Below are 26,998 nucleotides of genomic sequence, written 5' to 3'. Positions count from 1 at the left end.
TACTAACAAGGCTGCCGCTCTTCCTGTCAGGCAATGTCATGACAGAAGAAAGTCTACTTTTTCTTCACCGTTGTCTAAGCTATAGTATGGTCAATCGAATGAGGTGATACAGGAAATACAATTGTAGCGCTCTGTATGAATAACACAACATGCCCGCCCATATATCCACCAACCAACCCAACAACCACCTCCAACAAGCCAGATGCATAATTAGTGCATCCCTGCTACACAAACCACAAGACTTGCACTTGTCACCATCCCATCGACAGTGTACTGATGCCCGGCATCACCCAGAAAGATCCCTGTTGGCCAATCCTTCAAGGGGAAGAGGCGAGTCCCCAAGGAAAAATTAGATATGTGAATATCAAACATTTTCCCTCAGATTTTTACTTAAAGGCGAGGCCAGAGACAGTCAATTATCATCACTATATCACCAAAAAACCCTCCCTTTTGGAAACTCCATCAAGCACAGATGTATGCTGATAGTGAAACCGAAGTGAAACTATTATTCTCCCACTTCACTAAATTGTGTGATTTGGGCACAACACTTCCTTCGTTTCTACATCTGACAAAATTTGAACTAATACTGCCATTTAAACCCACCGCCTGGTCTGGTGTCTTTGCTACAAAATGTATGGGCAAAAATCCAGAACCAACGAAGCACTCCCTCAGGAGGGCATCTGCAGAACATGGGCTACATCATGCATAAAAGTCGACATTCCTGAACTGGCAGATCCCAGTGACATAACGAAACTTGAGGGTGCCTTCCTGCAAAGTACATGGAGGCCGCTCTGGATCCAGTGGGAAGCGCTCAGATCAGGGGCCCATGCATAGTGCCAGAGGAGGCCCCTGGAGCTCATGCCACCCCATATCACGGGGGCTAATGTTACGCCACTGCCAGAGTCCAGTCATCGACAGGGTCTAATCCACAAGAGAGATGACCTAAAGAACAACCCACAACAGCAGGCAGCGCACAGTGACACAAAGCAGTGAAATTACTACAGCATCATCTGGTTCACTCCAAGGACATTAGATGTCTGGCTGCAGACCAGCCTTGAACTGCAGCTTCTGCAGGTTGATCAGGAAGTGCCAGTCACCCTCAACAGACCTCTACTGTCAATCCTGCAAGATTCACAGGTTGTATACCAAGCTGTACGGAATATCTCAAATAGCTCACACTGCTCAATGGGTCAATGCAACTGATGCAGAATTCACTGTGCTGTTCAAATCGAGCTCCACCCTTTACAGATAAAGAAACTGAACTGGGCACACTAGCACCTTGTAGGCTACAAATAAACTTGTTGGCTATGAATAGACTGCAGCTGCTATGTATAAATTATAAATCACAGGACAAACAGGACACAGGGTGCGGTTCACTGTGAATAGATGTATTATTCAAGAAATCAGGCCCACCATTTAGCTCTTATAAACTCTCAGAAATGTTTGCATACGTTGCAGTTGGTACTAGTTTTGCAGGACTGCAAATAATAGACTATTGATTGTTAAGGATTTTGCCTTGCCCCTAGCAACTTTAAACAACATTGCTGGCTTCCAACAACTCTGTGACAACCTATCCAACATCTTCCACAGCAAAATTTGCAAACATATACAACTTTCCACACCAACCCAACCAAAGAGAATTTGTTACTAACTTACTCGACACCAGCTAAGACGGCCACCTGTCCAAATGGACAACCCACACCAGAGCAACACAGCGGCAATCCTACAGATTATCCACTCAGGGGCCCCAATGGACCCAAGCCCCCACTGTATCTATAATCTGGGAACATCACCAATCAGCACCAACTTGATCAACATCATCAACCGCTCCATTACATCCACCACTTTTCCAGATGAATAGAAACTTGCAGAAATCAACGTTATCCTCAAGAAGTCCATGGCCATCCTGAATCAACTAAGAAAGTTCTGACCCATCTCCCTGCTCCCCTACCCAGCCAAAGTGATTGATAAGGCCATCAACAAGCAACTCACAGCCCACCTCAAACATCACCATCTTCTAGACAGCACTCAATCAGGATTCAGAAATAACCACAGCACTGAAACAGCACTCATTGCAGCCACTAACAACACTTGAATCACCCTGGACCGAGTGGAAATGGAGGCCCTCATCTGGCTCAAACTCTCCACCACCTTCGATACTGTGTCCCAAAACACCCTTATCAGAAGATTCCACAAGATTGGCATACAAGAATCTACTCTCTAATGGATTTGCTCCATCCTTATGAGAAGAACCCAAAGGGTTAGGCTGTCACCCTTCACATCAGAGACCAAAAGGCTGATATGCAGAGTCCCAAAGGGATTGTACCTCAGCCCCACCTTTCTCAACATATACATGACACCGCTCACCAACATTATCCGATCACAAGACATCACTATCATCTCCTACGCCGATGACAGCCAACTCACCCTCTCCCTGACGGGCAAGACAACCACCACTAGGACCAACTTCACCAACTGCATGACCATGGTGGCAGACTGGATGCAAACCAACTCCCTGCAGCTCAACTAGAACAAAACCTCACTATGGGACACCACCTTGTGCCCATCAGAGCAATGATCAACACCCACACTCAAACCCACAGACAATGCAAGAAACCTAGGGATCATTCTGGACCAAAAGCTCAACATGACAACTCAAGTCAACGCAGTGTGCACCGTCTGCTTAAACATCCTATGCATGCTACGAACAATCTTTGAATGGTTTCTTCAGAATACCAGAAGGACGGTCAAGCAAGCACTCATCACAAGCAAGCTGGACTTTGGCAACACTCTCCATACCGGACTCTCCACACAATTCTAGCCCATCCAGAACACCACTGAAAGACTCCGACGCTGCGCCCACATCCCACCTCACCTCAAGAAGCTTCACTGGCTCCCAATTCACAAGTGCAGCCAATTCAAACTTCTCACACACACATACACAGCCCTACACAATACAGGACCCGAATACCTCAACAGCCACATACACTTTCACTAACCTTCCAGACACCTACACTCTGCCTCTCTCGCACATATTCCCATCATCCACAAAAGCAAAACTGGAGGTCGTGCATTCTCCTACATTAGAATCCCAAGACATGGAATGACCTCCCTCAACTCATCAGAGCCTCCTCCTCACTTCTTGAGTTCCACAAGAAGCTGAAGACCTGGTTCTTCATATATGCACTTTAGGGACTTCACACCTACATACCTGCCCAAGCGCCTCGATACTCTCTACGGTGATTAGTGCGCTAATCAAAACAATATAACATAACATAATTATCGGACTTACATGAACCTATTTTATTGAGACCCAAACAATGATAAGATGCTGCTCAAACTAGTGAGCCATTATTGCATGTGGAGCTTGATGCCTGGCCAAAAAATATACATTGTTTTGTGACTCCAAGGGAACGTACTTATTTCAAATCTGCCCAGAGCGGCAAAATGCTGTTCTATTTTATTATACCTTGTTTCTTTAAATGCTTTGGAGTTATTTGTATTTAAAATGCCTTCTGTCTCCTGTTACCATGGTGTGGAGATTCTAGGTTCAGGCTGTTAGTATAGTAGCTCTAGAGCAATTGCCCTGAGCGGTTGGGTGTACTGTGCTGCAACAAAATAAATACCTTTTATATATTCTGTGTTTCCTGGAATGCTTCTCTACACATGCCCATCGGCGGTGATGTTACCCTGCACCACTGTGCATCAAAGAGATATAAAGGCCACGAGACATAAAAGTGGGGAATGAAGCAGACATTTTGGATTCTCTGAAAAGACAAAAAATAAAAATGTTGGTTTGGCAAGTGCACACACTGATTGTTCCACAACAAACAGCTAGTTTTGAGAATAAAAGCTAAACACGCTTTTAAATAGTTTAAAAGGTCGCTGCAACTGAATTAAAACTACCCTCAACCGGAAAAGCATCAGGCATTGTAATGGTGTAGTTAGCCATGGAAACAAGGCAGTCGTTCCACTTATTAGTTACATGATTTAAATACACAAGTACATAATGTACATAAAATTTGTAATTCTAAAGTTAATCGTTAAATTCGAATAATGGTTGTACACTAATGCAGTCGACCAAAAATGGTTTTCGTAAAATGAAAGTGCCAAGTTCTCACATGTTAATAGACCTGTCGAACCTACTCTAAGATGTGTAGCAATATCGCCTGTGTACAGAGTTTTATAGCATTTATAGTAACTTGAGTTTTATAGGACTATAGCCAGACTGCGTAATTTCAAGACTGCACTGTACTGTAATTTTATTGTACTGAAATGTTTTTTACATTGTGCCTCAAACCCTTGGTGAGGCACCAAAGCGCTATACGGTTCTATAATGATCGAATGAGGATGCCGTTACCCTCCTTCTCTTAGTAGTGATGGGTTTACATGCCATAAGTGCTGGCATATGAAACTTAAAGGTGTGCTGTTCCTGAATGATCTAGAATTCAGCAATATACAGAGGACAGTAGGCTACAGAGTCAAAGAGATGGAAATCCATTTCTTTGGAATGTAATGCCCTCACACACCCAGTTGGGTGTCATGCTTCATCAACAGGCTGCTCCTCGTCTGACCGGCGCTACAATGCCTGAAAGAGGGGCACTTTGGCGGAGATCTTTTTCTGTCGTATGGGTGCAGTTTTACAACTCTTTGCATTTCACAAAAACGTTACTGAAGTTTTGTCAATCAGAGGTTTTCAGGCATAATCCAGTAAAAAGTATATGAAATTCTTTTAACAGCTTTACGTCAGAGTTTCTGCAGGTCTAATGGTTCGACTACATCAGCTGAAATGTACTAGCGCTGGAGTCTCCAACATTTTCTTTAATAAGATCTACTTTTGTTAAATGAAAATCACCTCGAGCTACTAATAGTAGTGACGTAACGGTGACCACCCCTTCTAAGATGGTTAGGTTAGCAGTGATAACATCAGGGCATTAAGCAGCGTTGCCATCAGAAAAGTAAAAAAACTATCATTTTGGAATGCCTCTTTATGGGTAATGCATAAAAAACATAACTGCAATCACCCTGGCACGAAGGTTATAATATGCGTAATAAATTTCTCCAACTCACATAACAGCTTAAAATATATAAAAAATCCAACCATTTGTCTCAAATGTCAACTTATGAATTAAGAAAATACATGCATTTTCATCTTGAATACACGCTTTTGTACTTTTGTTATACATATAATAATTCCAGCAAGCAAAAGCTTCTATAATAATAGGCTGAGCTGCACCCAGGAGAGCAACTCACAGGTACCTGGAGAGCTACTGGTAGCTTACGAGCTACTCGTTGAAGACACCTGCACTAGCGTAACAAAACTTGAAGGGGCCCCCCTGAAAACTACAAGGAGGGGCCCACTTCAGACTCGGTCAGGAGCTCTCAGGCTAGGGTAATGAGCATACAGGGTTCGTCTTTAGACACTCCTACACCACATCTGTTACTACTAATCACACCACCCACATCCAATAGGGAATCAACTTAGAACCAGGCTGCCTGCCGCCCATCATCTCAAAAGGCGTTTTCCCCACGCTGGCATTTACCGTGGTGCGATGAGCCCACAGCATATCTTTGACGGCACCCTGAATTGGCAATCCCGCACTATACACAGATCCTCACCCCCCCTAATATATTGGCTCTAGGGGCAAGTGTAATTAACCCCTTGGCCAACAAACATCTGAAATAATCATTGTCTTCATCAGTAGTACCTCGCATCAGGAAGCAGGCCAAATTATTGACCTGCTTAAGAAGCCTCAGGCAGACCAGGGAGAGCAATCTAATTACAGACCTATATCTCTGCAAACAACATTATCTAAAGTACTGTAGAAGCATGTACACCATCAGTTCTCCCAGTACTTAGAAAGTAATAATTTGCTTCACCCAAATCATTCAGGCTTTAGTCCCAATTTCAGTACAGAGACGGTGTTAGTAAAGGTTGCTGATTAAACCAATCTCTCTGGATGCTGGAGGGAAGGCAGTGCTGATTATGTTAGATCTTTCAGCAGTCTTCAATAGAGTGCCTCATGCCAGACTCCTAGTGCATACCCAATCTATTAGAATTGTGGGTCAAGCCCTGAATTGGTTGGATTATTTTCTGGAGGGATGGGGTCAAGAGATCTGAATTCCTCCTTTCTCATCATGGTCTCAGGAACTACTAGTGAGTGTGCCACAGGGTACAGCCTTGAGCCCTACCCAATTTAATATTTATCTTACTCCTCTAGCTCTACTAACCCAGGCCTTGGGAGCAAAAGTGATTTCCTATGCTGACAATACTCAGCTGCCGTTCTCCTGGGGCAGGCAGGTAGTGTTCCTTGGCAAAACTGTCAGATCCTGTCTCACAGCTTTCTTCCAGTGGCTAACTCACCATCAGCTGAAATGCAATGCTGAAAAGACTGAACTGCTATTTCTCAGTATGAAGGCCCCTGAGACACGGCAGAACCTTTGGTCTGCTGACATTACACCGAACCCCACCCCCAGGCATCAAGGAAATTCGATGGCTTGCTCTCTTTTCAACCACATGGTTAAAATTGTGGTGGCGCCTGTTATGACCTGCTGCGCATTTCAAGAAAGTTTTTATATTTCCTCTCATTCACAGCCAGGAAGATGGTAATACAGGCATTGATAACATATAAACCGGATTATGGCAATGCCCTGTACTTGAGTCTCCCGGTCTATCTCATTAATAGATTGCAGGTGGTCCAAAATGCAGCTGCCCGCACTCTTCTGGGTCTGCCTCTGAAAACACGTGACCCTGCATTTGCTGGATCTTCACTGGCTCCCGATAAAGAAGAGAATTTTATTTAAATTGTTGGTGCATAGGCCTCTTCATCATACTGGTGCAGGTTATTTCAGGGCAAGGATTAGCTTCTACACCCCATCAAGGTGCCTTTGTACAGCCAATACTCTCCTGCCCAGAATCCCTAGGACTCGGTGTTTCAGGGCTGGAGGAAGGTCCTTCTCTTTCTTAGGGCCATCAGCGTGGAACAAGCTTCCATCTGAGTTACGAGCCATTGCTGCAACCTTCTTGTTCAGGAAGAAACTGAAAACGTGGTACTTTAATCAGGATTAACTGACTTGACTATACTTGGCAGTGAAGTTCTGTGTGCAGAGCGCCAGGACACTCTTTGGACTATCAGCTTGCTATACAAGTGTCTTCTCATCCTCAGCATCACCATAATATGTAATTTCTATAGTTTCCATAACCAACCAGTTGACCCTTTCCATCAAACCAGTACTTTGGGGATTGTACAAAGATGTACACACATGCTTAACCCCCAGATTGTCCAAGAATGACCTCATCTCCAATGAAAGTGAGCTGGGTTCCATTTTCTGTAAGAAAGGTTGAAGGAATCCTTTCCCTTCTAAAGAACTCACCTAGGTCTGCTATTGTAGATCTAGTGCTGATGCACCTCATAACAAGCATTTGCAATGCAATAGGTCTCGCATTTGTTAAAGTTAGAACTGTTGACTTGGAAAATGGCAATGTTTTTTACTTTTGCTGAATATAAAGTTTATTTTAAGAATCTGGAGTATGGATGGGGAGAATGAGAGAGGCACTGGACATGAATGGGGGAGAGAGACACTGAATGCAGGTGAAGCAAAACCAAAAAAAAGGTATAATGGAGACACGAAGTGGAGCAAAACATTGGTGAGTACAATAATAATTAAAGAGACACAGGATAGATGAAAAGCTAAGAAGAAGGAGAAAAGAGACTGTTGAACGATATGATAGAAGGCAGAGAAACTGCCTCTATATCCTCCTCTATAAAAACAAATAGGGTGTTACGAGAGGAGAAGTGAGAGGAATAAGAAGACGCCATCTTCGAAACAAAACCTATTGCAGTACAAATGGGGAAACAAAAAGAGCTGTGTTACTCCCCACCCACCTCCTCACATATGAAGGAGCCAATGCTGCCAATGCTCCTCGAAGTACTAACGGAAAAATAGATTTTTGCGAGCTGCGCCTTTCACTGGAGTGGGGTGAGGTGGGGCTTGCAGAATGCCGAACAGAGTCTGCCCAATTTTGTAATGCATGCAAATATAAAAAGCACGGATCCCTTGGTATACAGAGCATCACTGCTTCTGCAACATAACAAACTTAAGTAGCATCTTCAGCAGCTCTGTCTGATGCAGCCATGACGAGGGCAGCAGAGCACCCCCGCCCCCTCACACACATTGCACTCGCAGCATGGTAGTTTTCAGCAGTGCTTGTGTTGAGAGAAGCCTGATCTTTGGCTGGGAAAAAAGAGTTCAAACAAACATTTAAAGGCTCTGGCCGAAACTTAACAGACGACTCCGCAGCTGTCTCTCAGGAAAAGATCACATGCGCAGATATATGCCGGAGGAGGAGGGAGGATGGGCGACCTCACACGAGCTCAACTTTTTTGGGGGGAATCTACGATGTGAGCAAATGTAAATTGTAAACAGTAGTGCTCGAGAAAAGAACTATTGGCCACAGAAATGCCGATGACCAGCTGTGGGGTCACCGAGCTGCAGTGCACCCTGCCCCCTCATACACATCAGACTGCGAGAAATTGGGCTGCTGACAGAGCTGGTCTTCAAGGAGCTCTGGTTTTCTCGTGGAAGCGTTCAACGGGGTGATTGGAATCAGCTTGAGTCTTGCATCAGCCAAAGCTATGCTATGGTTTATCTGAGGCACAGATATAAATACCGAGAGATGAAAGCGGGCGCAGCGGCGCCCATGCATATTAAACATATGAGCATAGCGGAAAGTAATGATGAAAGCGGGAACCATGCATATTAAACATATGCGCATAGCGGAAAGTAATGATGAAAGCGGGCACCACAGCACCCATGCATATTAAACATATGCGCATAGCGGCCCATGAAGCGGGCGCCATGGCGACTAAATCAAGTAGTCCCTAAACGAAACTGACAAACCCTACAGCGCATTAAACCTGTAGTTGGTCGGTGCTGCTTCCGATAAAAACGGAAGTGATACATCGGACCAGCAACCAATAGGGAGGCTGGAAATCATAGTGACGCATAAATAATCCAATTGCAAGCACCAGGAAAGCAGCAGGCGGGATTACTCTTGCTATACAGATTACTGTATGTCTCGGAGAGACAGCGCATGCAGGCTGCCTATGCGAGACCTAAGAACTGCTTCAACCCATCTGGATTTGCCATCCACTATGACTGCGGCAAAGTTTTGCTGATCCAGTAAACCAAGAGACCAATGAAATCCAAACAAGTTTTCTCCCCAACTGCCTTTACTTTTGCCACCTGCTGGTCTTGGGCAGAGACCCCTAAGACCACTCTCAACTGTTTTTCTGAATCTTTACACAAATCACATTCCTGCATCCATGTTGTCACCTGACCATTCATAAGCGGCCACCAGAATTTTCCCCTCAACCTCTTCAGTGTGAATGTCTGACCCAGATGACCCTCATGTACGAAATGTACCAGCTTTAGGTACACAGAATTGGGTGGCATGAATCTAAAACCCTTCATAACTATGCCCTCGCTTTGTAAGGATAACTCCTCCAGAACCTTATGGAAAGGTCTGAGCACCTCAGGCAAATACCTTTCCCTCCTCAGTCCTCCTCTGAGCAGTTCGACTACTGCCTTCAATGTGTTGTCACTCTCCAGAGCCCTCATCCACTCTGGAGACACAAACCTCCAACCCCTCAGTGGCATCCATCACATTAGCAGCCACCTATACTGATGGGTTGGAGGGTTTTATCTTCTAGACTGAGTGGATGAGGGCTATGGAGAGTGATAATGGAGAATGATAATGACGCATGGTACACAAGGCCATCACAGCTGTGTTCTTTCTCTGGGGTTCTCCTGATGGTAGGCAGATGTCTTACCAAGTTATCACCAAAGAAATGTAGTAAGCTCGCTGGACACAGAAGTATCTTCCATCAAGATCCTATATTCCATCAGAAAAAACACCTTTACAGCCACCCAAGCCAGGCTAAGCCAACAACTGCATTTTCATGATTCAAACCCCCCACAAGCCTTTGATGTCATAGGAGCTCTACCTAGATAACATTCCATCAGCCAGAGCTCAGAAGGAGTAAACACTATAACAGAGGGAGCTGGTGACAAATCTTTTGCTTTTAACAAGTCCTTCATTGGTTTCACTTCTTCCCCGGAGATAGCATATCCTAAATATTCAATTTAGGATATTGTGCGGTTCAATTGTTTCCCAACAGATTAGAATGTTGTCTTGAAAATACGGGACGTTTTGTAATTGTTTAAGCACTTTGCTTATCACCCTCTGAAAAACGTTAACTGTTGAGGACAGTCCAAACAGCATGTGAGTAAACTGTAACATTCCCTCTGTGGGGATGTAAGCTGTTAGTGATTTGGACTCCTCATGGAGTTAAATTTGTGTGGTAAGCGCTTTTGAGATCTAATTTGGAAAAATGCTTCCCACCTAAAAGCAACAGCACTAGTTCACAAATGTTGGAAAATATATCAGGAACAATTTTTTGATTCAATGACCGGAGATCAACACCGAATCTTAACTTTTCATCAGCTTTCTCCACTATAACAACAGGGGATATCCAGCTAAATGCTTCTACTGGCTCTATGGCCCGCTCATTTAACATATCCTGTATACATTTCTTTAACCTCTTCTCGAACACTAATAGGTACCGTTCTGACTTTGTGTTGCACTGGCACTGCACTTTCCAGAGCATGATTTTATGTACATACCCCTTAAGTTGTCCTGGTTTGTCATCAAATATTTCCTTCATCCCATCCAATATTTCCTGAATGGATTCCTCCTCCACAACCATAATGTGAGACGTGGCCCTGGGGTTAATGATGAAATACAGATCATACTGATGTAACCACCCCAGAACTGGAGGTTCATGTTTCGCTACATAAACCTTTCCTTGTATGTTTCTTTTCTCATTTGAAATGTGATCCTCCATATAACCCAATATGTCAATAGTATTTCCATGATACCCCCTGGAGATATATCCTTGGATTTTAAGTTAGTTCCTCCCCACTCCCGTTCAAAAACTTCTTCAGGGATTATAGTGTGCATGGATCCAGTGTTTACCATAAGTTGGATCTGAGTCTGTTTACTTAAAAAATAGCCATGGGCCTATTTCTCCTTTCGTTTTTGTCAATCACTTGTTCTTCATAACCCACACTTAAAATTCCATCTGCCTCTTCTGTGGCCGACAATGAGTCTCACGATATTAAAGCCACTTTGTTATGAGGCCCATATTTTTATATCCTAGTGACCTAAACAACCACACTTTCTACATTCTTTGTTAAGAGCACAGCAAGATTTCTTGTCCGACACATAGCCCATACTTCCACATCTGTTGCACCTACTAGATTGTTTAAAAGTTCTCCTGCTTTTATATTGTCGGTTTGAAGACTTTAAAACAGCCCCCACTTCTACTTCAGTTTCAGCAACAATACCCTGATTTTTGTTCCAGCTGCACTCCATACAGGTAACAGTGGTGAGAATTTCGAGGGAAATTAAATAAATAATTAAATAAATAATTAAATTTCCCTCGTCATCATCCCTCGGTATCCCCCCAACCCGGCCCCACTGCTGTTACCAGCACGGACCACGGCTGTTTTGTTCTCCATTTCTTTCATACATACATCGATTGTTCAACAACTTTTGCAATGTCAATTGCATCTTTCAGTGTAGGAATCTTAGCTGCCCCTATTCTTTCTTGAATATTCTTACTTTTACACTGCACTGATCTTGGATGAGTTCCTCTGTTAAACCTTCAAATTGGCACTTAGTTGACAATTCTCTTAGCCTGGCTAAAAATTCATCAGTTGTCTACTCTGGACTTTGTTGTTTGGTATAAAATGTGTATCTCACAGGACAAGGTTCTCATCTCTAGCAAATCCTATTTTTAACGGACTTCTAGCCTCTTTAAACATATCTTGAATAGGCTGACCATTTGGTTCTATGGCTTGTGGCAAATACTTTAAAATGCTTTGCCCTTTCTTATCCAAAGCACTCAATAATAATGCTTTCTTCCTTGGGGTCGAAAATCTTGGCCATCCAAGGCCTCTAAATAAATTTGAAACATTAAAATCCAGTCTTCCCATGGAAAAGGCGGTGTACCAGCTTGTAACAAAAAACAAGGTGGAGTGATGACTGACATTTGAGTTGTATCCATTAGCGCAATATTCAGTCTACAGTATACTGTCTGACAGAGGTTCTGAAAGTACAAATTACTTTGCACACACATGCACTGATATGTTACCCAATACACTCTATAATGTGCTGTCTAAAACCAAGGTTATTGAAGCACAAAGTACTTTGCACAATACACCACACTATCCAATACACTATATAGTATGTGGTATGTGCATCACTACTCCTGGATGCTCTTGATCGAAGTCTCTCAAACTCATGCATGTACAAATTATGCTCGGCCTTTATCTCTGAATGCGTATGACCGTTGTATGGCTACTGTCCACTCTGGTTTGATGAGCGCATCACTGTACACTGTGTTTTATGAGGAGTGCGTATGACTGTACGCTTTGCCTTAATGTTCAAATCAAATGTTAGTCCCACAAACATTAGCCGAGACCCTTATGTTTAAAAACTGCTTGCTGATGCCTTATAATGGTGTGCGCATCACCGTGCTCCCTCTTGATATATGTTTGGCAAGGTTTGCATATCACACAGTATTCAGCCCAACTCAAGATGGCCGCCGTGTGTCCTTAAACATCTGTAACCATGCACGTTTCACCTGTGTCACATGGCATCCAAGAAACCAGAGTTTCTTGGATGTTGGGGGCGTCTGTTGCGCTTGCTCACTTCTGCGCACTCTCGCACTCGATCTGTCATATTCCGTTTTACCACCAAAAACACTTCCATACAGTACTTGCTGTGACTCATACAAGGATGCTACTCTCAGCTGCTCCCACTTCACAACATCTCTAAGCTGTGCCGACACTCTACGATCGCGGCGATTCACGGGTGCGCATAGATTATTTTCTCCACTACTATTTAACACTGTAGCTCTTTCACTAGCCAGCTTGTTGCCAAACTTTTGTAAATAAGTTCTGGGTACAAACTTCTGTTGTCTTCCGAATTACTTTTATTAGATCTACAGTCATAAGTGGTAGCTCCCTTGCTGGTCAGGAAAACCTGACCAACATGGAACGCTCCTACTTTAATCAAACACATAGAACATCACAGAGGTTCTTATTCCAAAGCAATGCATGAGGCATAAGCCATTATAACAAACATCTCTATCCAACGCCAGACAAAGATGGTGTCAGTATGCAATTCTAGCCACATGCTTGATCAGAACATACCAATTTAATTGATTCTAAAGGGAATAGGGGGAAAATATTTAGACAACCAAAGAAGACTTTAATGCATGTATGTATAATCCCTTTAATACCAGCCGTTCCATTTGTCTTGGTCACAGTCCCGCCAGGTAGCGGTTCTGTCAACCACCAGAAAGATGAACCCAAACGTATCTACAACCAGACCAGAAGTCTGAAAGGAAAGAGAGTACTTCGAGAAATGTGAATAATAGTTTTCGGAACTGTGAGGTAAAATGGCATTTGGGTGAGCACAACAAGCACTTTGTCACCTTTCTCAGGATCCTGATGGTAGCTGTTTGAGTAGTACATAGGAGCGCACTTTAATTTAGAATGGGGAGCTAATTTCAATTAGGTATTTAATTAATTGGGATATGTGTTAATACCTCTAGATTTTATTAGCCCTAGATTTAGCATCCCAGCAGACAAAAAATTCAGTAAAATATTTGGATCCGCAGCTTGAGATAGATTTTTACACACATCATTTCCACCACCCATTTGTTCGTGGAAACTTCTGTGGAGTAATGTGGTGCTCCTGTATTATGCTAAATCCTCAAAAACTGTAGTAATGTGCACTAACCCGAACACTGTACATTTTCCCCACTATGACTAGTTTCTGTACAAGTCTGTCTGTGTTTTTTAATTTCACCAATCACTGCTAACTGCTTTCAGTACCAAGTATGTACCCTCCCACTAATGTCTATTTTACTCTGCATGTCTCTGCCACCGAACCCGGGCCTGGAGTACACTTACTTCTACATCTGCTCTACAGTCCTGTAGTGTCGGCGGAGGAACAACGCAGACACGTGTGAGGGCTCAACTCTTCCTTTATTACATGCGACCTACTTCGTCGCTCGCCTGCATCTAACTACCGTTCTTTTCCCGGGCATCTACTTGCCCTGCCTTAGTCCCGCCCCTCCCTGCCTCCTAGTTCGAGGCGGTCCTAGCGCCCTTCCAATTCAGCACCACATTACAAGTCCTTTTTACTAACACCACTATATCGATTTTTAGGTCTCGCCTGATTCAGCGCTTGCGCTGATCTGGCCGAGACATTTTGTAAACAGGCTTTTTCGAAGTGCTGCCGTGGCCTAAAGCTACAGTGCACGTAAACGTGCACGCGCGCCCTCCGTTGCACGGGATCGTAATCGCGATTGCGATCACTTTCACTTTCGCGGCCGCGTCACTTTCGCGGACGCGTTGCCAAAGCTTGTTTTATTATTTTGCGGCGCGAGCCGCTTTCACTTTTGGAGTAAATCACAAAAGGTCGTGATTTTGAAATACTCCTGCTTTAGACATTTTGGGCTTACGGCCGTCGAAGTCAGTCTGAGGCTGGCTAACTGCAAACACACAAGTCTCATGGTATTTTAAAAGCTTTCTAAACATTTGTTGGCTGTCTGCTACTTTTAATGTTTACTGGAATTTGCAGGTCGACGTTTTGGCACGTAACCGTGGGCTCTTTAAGAGTGCTTGCCCCCGCCCCTTTATCCGAAACGGGCATTGAGGCACCGACTTAGAGGAGTCTTAAGGTCTTCTTTCTTCGGGTATGTCTTGGGCTGGTGCCCTTTCACAGTTACACTTTTAAAGGGTATACAACGTTTACAACGCAACTTTTACACCGCACTACCATTACAACGAAACTGTAACAACGCGAAATCTGTTACAACGCATGCCATTACAACGCATGCCATTACAACGAAATGCACTAGATGGCGTGCTAACATTAGAAATAGTGTAGTCTTACTATCCAAACACCTTCCCTACTGCAACGTGGACTGGAGTTAGAATAGTAAATTATACATTTCTAATGTCAGCACTCCATCTAGTGTACGTCGTTGTAAAAGCATGCGTTGTAAAGGCTTGCGTTGTAACAGATCTTGCGGTGTAAAAAATGCGTTGTAACGGCATGCGGTGTAAAAGCATGCGTTGTAACGTCATACATCCCTTTTAAAGTGATCATTCGTAAATAGCCGTTTCACAATGAAAACATGCTTGTTCTGTGGAAAGTACCATTTTATTACACAGGATAGACAGTTCCATAATGTGTGCCAGGTTTTCAGCCCAAACTAGCATATATTTTGTTGGAGTGAAGCCTGACGCCTCAGCGAGCAGTCTTCACCTAATGCCGCAGCTCTTCCTAACTCCCACATGTTCTTGGGAGCGTCCATTCTTCCTCATGATAGTTGCGCGTCTCGAGCTAATGCTTGCAGTGGGCGATTCGAATCCTGCTTGCACCCGTGTCCCTTTAAAGTCCATATTGCCTTTCTCGGTGTGCGGCCTTGTCCTGCCTTGCGATGCACAACCTTTCAGTCTGGTGTAATGTGGGGGGAACTACACTTGTGACGGTTCTAATACGTCTTTATGCTTTATGGCACAATATTCTCTGAATCACAACACAGACCACTTACATTTTCACAGTTTTCGGCTGGTTTTAAACAATTCTGTTACCAGAATCGTAACTATTGGGATGACTGGAGACCCCTAGAGTGGGTGGGTGGTGGAGCCTCATCAGGAAGATCCAGGTTGGGGAGAGAAGCCCTTTGCAGCGTAGCCAATCCCAGAATCGTGTTCCTGTGCACGGAGCTAACAGGACAGCCACTTCCCCACCCCCACCCCCACCCCCAGTTCTCCTGGGCTCACTTCCGCCCACCTCCTGCATAGCTCAAACCAAGCTAACGGGCTGCAGAGTCCTGTACAGGGTAATTAAATTTCCCAGTAGATGGCTATCTGTCCCTCTGAAACATGTACTTCAGTGCACTTAATAGCGAGGCTAAAGCCCCACATGGCTTTCAAATTGTTCTTTCCAAGCTCTATGATTTAAGAACAAGCATTTGCAATGCAATAGGTCTCGCATTTACGCGAGTTTGAGCTTTTGTCATTGTAAGTGACAATGCCTTTAATTTATGTTTTGGTTTTTAAAACCTAAATAAAAGACATTATCATTTACAATGCCAATAGCTTAAACTCTCGTAAATGCGAGACCTATTGCATTGCAAATGCTTGTTTAAGTTGTGTCGCATTGGAAACATGAGGAATACAGTCTTTAGAAACTAAATTACAAGTTACAACATGCATAAAAACATTAATGAGATTGTAATGGTAGCCCAACTGCTGGCCACTTCTGAACTGAAGCTTTAAACCTTTTCCTGCATCTTTCTCTTTTCAGTGTTATCTATGAGAAGCCGAATATCATGCAGCATCAGTGAGTATTTCTGTATTTCACGTACTTTGCATGAATTCTATTATTTGTATAGCAAGAGAACGAACAAATCTCTTGAGGTTGGTACACCAGAGGCCCATGGGCAATAAAGTATAAGGTTCTAAATTTTAAACCTAATCTTCTCTGCCATTTTTAGGCAATTCTCAGGGTTAGATTTGGTCTTATGTTTATTTTGTTAGTAATGCTATTCCATTGTGACGGTCCTGTTACTAATAGATTACCTTTCAGATTGGTCTGATTGAAGCTGCATTGACATTTGCTTTGTGGTTTGGAGTTAAAAGTCAAAACCTGTACATGGCCTGTTATGTATTTTTGTTTGGAAGGATGCCATTTTGGGCAGTTGTAGTAAATTAATTCTTTTTCTCAAGTAACACTAGTTATGTGTTCTTGAGTGCCTATGTCAGCAACAACATCCTCCAGAATCCATCTCTCTCTGAATCCATTGGAACCATGAGACACAATGACCTCCTTCCGCTATAAGCAGAGTGTTGGCAGTTCCATGATTGCTTCCTTTTCACCATGGGCTCCACTCTTACAATAGGCTTCCCAAGTGAGATCATATTTAAAGCCATGTCAATTGTACATGAAGAGAAGTACCATCAAATCCCTGTATTTTTTTACCACAAATGTGTGTGGTATTCACTCATGCATTCACTGCACCCATGGAATCAATTCCTCTTTTGGTCACTAAAGACAGATGAGTGACCCACAGGAAATGTTCTCTTTCTGTTGCAGCAGAAAAAATCAGCAGATCTCTTCCTTCCATGCTTCCGGCAGAGCAAACTTTATTGAACGCCAGAAAAATACTAAAGACCTGGCTATTGTTTTTATTGATAATGTTTTATTATGCGTCTCTCTTTCACTGCCCAGTCTGTCCAGTAGAGGGTTGCAGATTTTTAGCCGTTATTTAAATGATGTCAAGGGCAGAGCTATCAAGGGTGCATCTGATGCAATGGTACCCTAGCCCAGAGGGGCATGGAAAATCCCTGCTCTGCATAAGCTGCTATTTAACAGGCTGCTCCCTTATAACTTCTTTTGTAAGTGCCTCCCTCTGGGCCTGGCTCTCCTGGAGTTAAACAAGCTCCATGCAGGCATTAACACATACTGGAGCGGACTTCCATCTGAAACTGTGCACTGGGGATCGCCAGGACCTGAGCCTAAGTAGAACACGTAGGTGGACTATGCCCTCGTTGGAACACTGGCCTGTGTCGTACATACAACTTCTTGAAGTAGTAGGTAGGATGAACAAATAGACAAGGGGAATATGAAAGAGAGAGCGTAATGAAAGAGAAGAGACTGGGTGAAAGCAAGCATTGCTACAGCCAATAGTTTTCGGCTCCAAAAGGTCGTTGCCAATGGCTTTGCCAGAGCTTTTTCCTTACCTCTCACATGTGAGCACATGCGTTATGAGGTATGTGCACACATGATGAGCAATCTTGGTACAGGTCAGCAATTCTGTAATTTATACTACTACTAACAAGGCTGCCGCTCTTCCTGTCAGGCAATGTAATGACAGAAGAAAGTCTACTTTTTCTTCACCGTTGTCTAATCAATAGTATGGTCAATTGAATGAGGTGATACAGGAAATAAAATTGTAGCGCTCTGTATGAATAACACAACATGCCCGCCCATCTATCCACCAACCAACCCAACAACCACCTCCAACAAGCCAGATGCATCATTACTGCATCCCTGCTACACAAACCACAAGACTTGCACTTGTCACCATCCCATCGACAGTGTACTGATGCCCGGCATCACCCAGAACGATCCCTGTTGGCCAATCCTTCAAGGGGAAGAGGCGAGTCCCCAAGGGAAAATTAGATATGTGAATATCAAACATTTTCCCTCAGATTTTTACTTAAAGGCGAGGCCAGACACAGTCAATTATCATCACTACATCACCAAAAAACCCTCCCTTTTGGAAACTCCATCTAGCACAGATGTATGCTGATAGTGAAACCGAAGTGAAACTATTATTCTCCCACTTCACTAAATTGTGTGATTTGGGCACAACACTTCCTTCGTTTCTACATCTGACAAAATTTGAACTAATACTGCCATTTCAACCCACCGCCTGGTCTGGTGTCTTTGCTACAAAATGTATGGGCAAAAATCCAGAACCAACGAAGCACTCCCTCAGGAGGGCATCTGCAGAACATGGGCTACATCATGCATAAAAGTCGACATTTCTAAACTGCCAGAGCCCAGTGATATAACGAAACTTGAGGGTGCCTTCCTGCAAAGTACATGGAGGCCGCTCTGGATCCAGTCGGAAGCGCTCAGATCAGGGGCCCATGCATAGTGCCAGAGGAGGCCCCTGGAGCTCAGGCCACCCCATATCACGGGGGCTAATGTTACGCCACTGCCAGAGTCCAGTCATCGACAGGGTCTAATCCACAAGAAAGATGACCTAAAGAACAACCCACAACAGCAGGCAGCGCAGAGTGACACAAAGCAGTGAAGTTACTACAGCATCATCTGGTTCACTCCAAGGGCATTAGATGTCTGGCTGCAGACCAGCCTTGAACTGCAGCTTCTGCAGGTTGATCAGGAAGTGCCAGTCACCCTCAACAGACCTCTACTGTCAATCCTGCAAGATTCACAGGTTGTATACCAAGCTGTACGGAATATCTCAAATAGCTCACACTGCTCAATGGGTCAATGCAACTGATGCAGAATTCACTGTGCTAGTCAAATCGAGCTCCACCCTTTTCAGATAAAGAAACTGAACTGGGCACACTAGCACCTTGTAGGCTACAAATAAACGTGTTGGCTTTGAATAGACTGCAGCTGCTATGTATAAATTATAAATCACAGGACAAACAGGACATAGGGAGCGGTTCACTGTGAATAGATGTATTATTCAAGAAATCAGGCCCACCATTTAGCTCTTATAAACTCTCAGAAATGTTTGCACACATTGCAGTTGGTACTAGTTTTGCAGGACTGCAAATAATAGACCTTTGATTTTATTGATTGTTAAGGATTTTGCCTTGCCCCTAGCAACTTTAACAACATTGCTGGCTTCCAACAACTCTGTGACAACCTATCCAACATCTTCCACAGCAACATTTGCAAACATATACAACTTTCCACACCAACCCAACCAAAGAGAATTTGTTACTAACTTACTCGACACCAGCTAAGATGGCCACCTGTCCAAATGGACAACCCACACCAGAGCAACACAGCGGCAATCCTACAGATCATCCAATCAGGGGCCCCAATGGACCCAAGCCCCCACTGTATCTGTAATCTGGGAACATCACCAATCAGCACCAACTTGATCAACATCATCAACCGCTCCATTACATCCACCACTTTTCCAGATGAATAGAAACTTGCAGAAATCAACGTTATCCTCAAGAAGTCCATGGCCATCCTGAATAAACTAAGAAAGTTCTGACCCATCTCCCTGCTCCCCTACCCAGCCAAAGTGATTGATAAGGCCATCAACAAGCAACTCACAGCCCACCTTAAACATCACCATCTTCTAGACAGCACTCAATCAGGATTCAGAAATACCCCCAGGACTGAAACAGCACTCATTGCAGCCACTAACAACACTTGAATCACCCTGGACCGAGGAGAAACGGAGGCCCTCATCTGGCTCAAACTCTCCGCCACCTTCGATACTGTGTCCCAAAACACCCTTATCAGAAGACTCCACAAGATTGGCATACAAGAATCTACTCTCTAATGGATTTGCTCCATCCTTATGAGAAGAAACCAAAGGGTTAGGCTATCTCCCTTCACATCAGAGACCAAAAGGCTGATATGCAGAGTCCCAAAGGGATTGTACCTCAGCCCCACCCTTCTCAACAAATACATGACACCGCTCACCAACATTATCCGATCACAAGACATCACTATCATCTCCTACGCCGATGACAGCCAACTCACCCTCTCCCTGACGGGCAAGACAACCACCACTAGGACCAACTTCACCAACTGCATGACCATGGTGGCAGACTGGATGCAAACCAACTCCCTGCAGCTCAACTAGAACAAAACCTCAATATGGGACTCCACCGTGTGCCCATCAGAGCAATGATCAACACCCACACTCAAACCCACAGACAATGCAAGAAACCTAGGGATCATTCTAGACCACAAGCTCAACATGACAACTCAAGTCAACGCAGTGTGCACCGTCTGCTTAAACATCCTATGCATGCTACGAACAATCTTCGAATGGTTTCTTCAGAATACCAGAAGGACGGTCAAGCGAGCACTCATCACAAGCAAGCTGGACTTTGGCAACACTCTCCATACCGGACTCTCCACACAATTCTAGCCCATCCAGAACACCACTGAAAGACTCCCACGCTGCACCCACATCCTACCTCACCGCAAGAAGCTTCACTGGCTCCCAATTCACAAGTGCAGCCAATTCAAACTTCTCACACACACATACAAAGCCCTACACAATACAGGACCCGAATACCTCAACAGCCACATACACTTTCACTAACCTTCCAGACACCTACACTCTGCCTCTCTCGCACATATTCCCATCATGCACAAAAGCAAAAATGGAGGTCGTGCATTCTCCTACATTAGAATCCCAAGACATGGAATGACCTCCCTCAACTCATCAGAGCCTCCTCCTCACTTCTTGAGTTCCACAAGAAGCTGAAGACCTGGTTCTTCATATATGCACTTTGGGGACTTCACACCTACATACCTGCCCAAGCGCCTAGATACTCTCTACGGTGATTAGTGCGCTAATCAAAACAATATAACATAACATAATTATCGGACTTACATGAACCTATTCTATTGAGACCCAAACAATGAAAAGATGCTGCTCAAACTAGTGAGCCATTATTGCATGTGGAGCTTGATGCCTGGCCAAAAAATATAGATTGTTTTTTGACTCCAAGGGAACGTACTTATTTCCAATCTGCCCAGAGCGGCAAAATGCTGTTCTATTTTATTATACCTTGTTTCTTTAAATGCTTTGGAATTATTTGTATTTAAAATGCCTTCTGTCTCCTTTTACCATGGTGTGGAGATTCTTGGTTCAGGCTGGTAGTAGCTCTAGAGCAATTGCCCTGAGCGGTTGGGTGTACTGTGCTGCAACAAAATAAATACCTTTTATATATTCTGTGTTTCCTGGAATGCTTCTCTACACATGCCCATCGGCGGTGATGTTACCCTGCACCACTGTGCATCAAAGAGATATAAAGGCCACGAGACATAAAAGTGGGGAATGAAGCAGACATTTTGGATTCTCTGAAAAGACAAAAAATAAAAATGTTGGTTTGGCAAGTGCACACACTGATTGTTCCACAACAAACAGCTAGTTTTGAGAATAAAAGCTAAACACGCTTTTAAATAGTTTAAAAGGTCGCTGCAACTGAATTAAAACTACCCTCAACCGAAAAAGCATCAGGCATTGTAATGGTGTAGTTAGCCATGGAAACAAGGCAGTCGTTCCACTTATTAGTTACATGATGTAAATACACAAGTACATAATGTACATAAAATTTGTAATTCTAAAGTTAATCGTTAAATTCGAATAATGGTTGTACACTAATGCAGTCGACCAAAAATGGTTTTCGTAAAATGGAAGTGCCAAGTTCTCACATGTTAATAGACCTGTCGAACCTACTCTAAGATGTGTAGCAATATCGCCTGTGTACAGAGTTTTATAGCATTTATAGTAACTTGAGTTTTATAGGACTATAGCCAGACTGCGTAATTTCAAGACTGCATTGTACTGTAATTTTATTGTACTGAAATGTTTTTTACAGTGTGCCTCGAACCCTTGGTGAGGCACCAAAGCGCTATACGGTTCTATAATGATCGAATGAGGATGCCGTTACCCTCCTTCTCTTAGTAGTGATGGGTTTACATGCCATAAGTGCTGGCATATGAAACTTAAAGGTGTGCTGTTCCTGAATGATCTAGAATTCAGCAATATACAGAGGACAGTAGGCTACAGAGTCAAAGAGATGGAAATCCATTTCTTTGGAATGTAATGCCCTCACACACCCAGTTGGGTGTCATGCTTCATCAACAGGCTGCTCCTCGTCTGACCGGCGCTACAATGCCTGAAAGAGGGGCACTTTGGCGGAGATCTTTTTCCAAATAGTCGTTTGGTGCCGTGGGGGTGAGAGATTTAGTGAGTGTAGATGAATAAGTGGTGTGTGATGTTTATGTGAGTTAAAACAGGGTTGGTAGTACCAGCAAAAATAACTTTAAATGTGGGGTCTCCTACCCTGATTAAAATAAAGAGGAAAGGCGCAATGCTAAGTTAATGTCTTAGGTGTGGCGCTCTTTCGTGTGGTTGGTCAACATGTTTCTTCGCAATTCTACAAGTCTAGAGGCGATTCATCAGGACCTAAAGTTAAAAACTATCTACACTAAGGTGGAATGGAAAACAATAATGAATTAATGTTTAGGATTTAAGCCACCATGACTTATTCTGCCTAATGGCTATCCCCAATATGTAATATTACATAATTGTGAATCCTAGTGTACTGGGTCTAATGAAGGGCAATAGGTGTCAATGATGCAGTGATAAGATGCTATTCCAGGGTAGTTTTTAAGTGCGTAAAGCGCTCCAAGGAATGTCCTCCTTCAGTCCTTGTCTGTCAGAAGACAGACAATGCACCCATCTTTGTTCTTTGTAAAACAAAGCTTCTTTGCTGATTTTAGTAAATGTTTCAAGAATTACCCAACAAAAATAGTCTGGTGAATGTTGGGTGTTGGAGAAGTGTGTGCACATTTTGGTATTCTCTTTATGACACCAGAAAGTACTGCGATGTTCCGTGATTCTCACTTTGACCGGACGTGTAGTCATCCCTATGTATCTGAGATTGCAGGGACACATAATCATATAAATGCAATTTGTCGTATTACAACTCATATGTTTACGCAATTCCCATGTGAAGGTTGCATTGAAGATGATATTCTTAGTCACAGTTGTGAGGGCGCAGACTGTACAGGTGCTGCACGGGTAGTGACCCTGAACCGGCGGAACGTCCCACAACTGTCTTTGTGTATTAACCATTCGTGTCTGAGGCCTGGTGTGGATCAGTATGTCTTTCAGATTCTTTGATCATTTGAAGGCAAACTGTGGTTGTTCAAGGGTCATGCTCCCAGAATGTAATATGCCCCAATGTTTCCTGATGACATTTTTTATCCTATTGGAGGCTGGAGTATATGTTGTTACACATGTCAACATATCTGTTTTTTCTTTTTGTCTAGGTTCTAATAGAGCCTCCCTGTTATTGTTTCTTGCGTGTGTTTTTGAAAGGGCAATACTGCGTGCGGGATATTCACGTTGCGCAAGACTTTTTGCCAATGTTCCTGCTTCTGTTTCATAGTCCTCCAGTGGGCTACAATTTCTGCGGAGTCTCAGAAACTGTCCCACAGGGAGATTCTCTTTAAGGGCACGTGGATGGTAACTACTGATAGTAGAAGGCTGTTGTGATCCGTTGGCTTCCTATATAGTGTTGTGCTCAAGGTACCATTATCTTTCAAAAGATCAAGGAACGGAATTTGGTTGACTGAAATGGGGCTTGTGAATTTGAGGTATGGATTCAAAGTATTAATCCACACGCAGAAATCGTTACATGTATCCACATTGCCTCGCCAGAAGATAAATATATCATCTATAAACCTCTTCCAGAGGCATTGATTTTGGCCTCTTTTGAAGAGGAATTCATTTTAAACGACTCCAACCCATACCAGGAAAATCTATGCCTCTGGAAGAGGTTTATAGATGATATAATCATCTTCTGGCAAGGCAATGTGGATACATGTAACGATTTCTGCGTGTGGATTAATACTTTGAATCCATACCTCAAATACACAAGTTTCATTTCAGTCAACCAAATTCCGTTACTTGATCTTTTGAAGAATAATGATACCTTGAGCATAACAATATAAAGGAAGCTAACGGATCGCAACAGCCTTCTACTGTTCAGTAGGTGCCATCCACGTGCCCTTAAAGAGAATCTCCCTGTTGGACAATTTCTGAGACTCCGCAGAAATTGTAGCCAACTGGAGGACTATAAAACAGAAGCAGAAACATTGGCAAAAAGTCTTGCGCAACATGAATATCCCGCACGCAGTATTGCCCTTTCAAAAACACGCGCAAGATCAATAACAGGGAGGCTCTATTAGAACCTAGACAAAAAGCAGAAACAGAGATGTTGACATGTGTAACAACATATACTCCAGCCTCCAATAGGATAAAAAATGTAATCAGGAAACATTGGAGCATATTAATCACTGGGAGCATGACCCTTGAACAACCACGCTTTGCCTACAAATGATCAAAGAATCTGAAAGACATACTGATCCACACCAGGCATCAGACACGAATGGTTAACATACAAAGAGAGTTGTGGGACCTTCCGCCAGTTCAGGGTCACTACCCGTGCAGCACCTGTACAGTCTGCGCCCTCACAACTGTGACTAAGAATATCATCTCCAATGCAATCGTCACATGGGAATTGCGTAAACACACGAATTGTAATACGACAAATTGCATTTATATGATTACGTGTCCCTGCAATCTCAGATACATAGGGATGACTACACATCCGGTCAAAGTGAGAATCACAAAACATCGCAGTAATTTACGGTGTCATAAAGTGAATACCAAAATGTGCACACACTTCTCCAACACCCAATATTCACCAGACTCTTTTCGCTGGGTAATTCTTGAAACATTCACTAAAATCAGCAAAGAAGCTTTGTTTTACAAAGAACCAAGATGGGTGCATTGTCTGTCTTCTGACAGACAAGGACTGAATGAGGACATTCCTTGGAGCACTTTACACACTTAAAAACTACCTTGGAATAGCATCTTATCACTGCATCACTGACACCTACTGCCCTTGATTAGACCCGGTACACTAAGATTCACAATTATGTAATATTACATATTGGGGATACTTAGCAGGAGAGGATAATGAAGCCTTATTGTGACCTTTACTCCATTCCAAAATGGCCCCCAAGCTTTCAAAAGATTAAAAAATGACCCCCATCGTCCTTTTCTTTTCTTTAGCATGAACGGAGGACGCGCCAATCTCATGATGGTTGCCAACCAAGATTACCTTTATAAACTCGACACATAACCTATTAGGTTACTCTCCTATCTACGTTTCACACAGTGCGGGGCAGAACAATGTATATCTTTAGTAGCCTCACGTTCGCTCACCATGTATATACTTTTTATTTAAAATAAGGCGGAAGCCCAGGCGGTTGAGTGTTTTAATAATTCCACAACCTCCAAAACCCTCTACTTGGTCGGGGTTGTTTCTATAGCCTTCAGAAGTAGAAACTGACTAGCTGCTCAAGTTAGGGTACACACTCCAAGATTACGCCCGCAGTAGAGAGAACAGCACAATGGCTGTCTTCACTCACACGAGCGGTCCAGCTGGTAGCAATCAGGAGTTAATGAGGAGGAGCAGCAGGTATTTAAACTGGGCTTTTTCACTACACCATACCTCCTGGTCCTGGCAGCTGTGGGTTGGTCCTTGGACACATTGCGTACTACGCAAACGTGAGTACTATGTTAACCTTTATGGTCTGTTGACGTTCCGCATTCCCAACCCGTGTTAATGGGCTTCCCAGCCAGTTTAAAACATTCAACTAGTTAGATGCACTTTCCCTACCTTCCCCCCCTTTTTTCTTTCTTTTTTTGTTTCTTTTGCCCAACTTCAATAACAAATATGAATCCTGTGTTGTTCAACCATAACTGGGATCACTTTTTAATGTTGTGGGCAATGTTAAAGAACTACCCCTGAATGATGTGCACTACTCTATGTGCCAGATAGCATGATGTAGGAGCATGTTACTATATGTTCTAAGGAGGCCCACATATCCAATCCTCTAGTTTATTCAATTAAAACGCTATTAACTTCGCAAACTGGCAGTTTTTAACTGTTGCTTTTTATCTGCATACCCCTGTAGTATATGGGGAAGTTCCTCATATCTTGACCTGCGGGGGATTGATGAAGCAGTAGTATATCCCAATCATGGTGAGTCTCGTGCTCTTTCTGCAGTTTTTGGTTTTTAATACACGCATTTGGTCACTACACACATGAGCAATAATGTGACCACTTTAATATTTGGCTCCTGGTGTTTATATGCCTGTAAAACCTCACCACTGTGTGCTGTGATTTAGACACACAGGGAATAGGACAGCAGTGTTTCATACTAGTGATATTTGTTTGACATCATACATTAATATGTGATTTTCTCTCCATAATAGGTAGAACCAGTACTACCAGCCATTAGACAGAGTAAGTCATGGTGGCTTAAATCCTAAACATTAATTAATTATTGTTTTCCATGCCACCTTAGTGTAGATAGTTTTTTAACTTTAGGTCCTGACGAATCGCGTCTAGACTTGTAGAATTGCGAAGAAATATGTTGACCAACAACACGAAAGAGCGCCAGACCTAAGACGTTAACTTAGCATTGCACCTTTCCTCTTTATTTTAATCAGGGTAGGAGGCC

At 43.3% G+C, this 26,998-nt stretch overlaps 1 protein-coding gene across 2 annotated transcripts in view; it reads left to right on the top strand.

Annotated features, from left to right (window-relative positions):
- LOC146809822 (histo-blood group ABO system transferase 1-like) overlaps positions 1-26,998 on the top strand; it is a 557,769-nt gene that overhangs the window by 423,531 nt on the left and 107,240 nt on the right. For both annotated transcript variants that reach the window (XM_085616677.1, XM_085616676.1), the window contains one exon: positions 16,457-16,492. In XM_085616677.1, the coding sequence (XP_085472803.1) occupies positions 16,457-16,492 (36 nt within the window). The remainder of the gene's footprint in view (positions 1-16,456; positions 16,493-26,998) is intronic.

This window comes from Triturus cristatus, chromosome 7 (assembly GCF_964204655.1).
Source record: "Triturus cristatus chromosome 7, aTriCri1.1, whole genome shotgun sequence".
Taxonomy (NCBI): domain Eukaryota; kingdom Metazoa; phylum Chordata; class Amphibia; order Caudata; family Salamandridae; genus Triturus; species Triturus cristatus.
The sequence above is the reverse complement of the archived record's forward strand: the minus strand, read 5'-3'. Positions and strand labels throughout refer to the sequence as shown.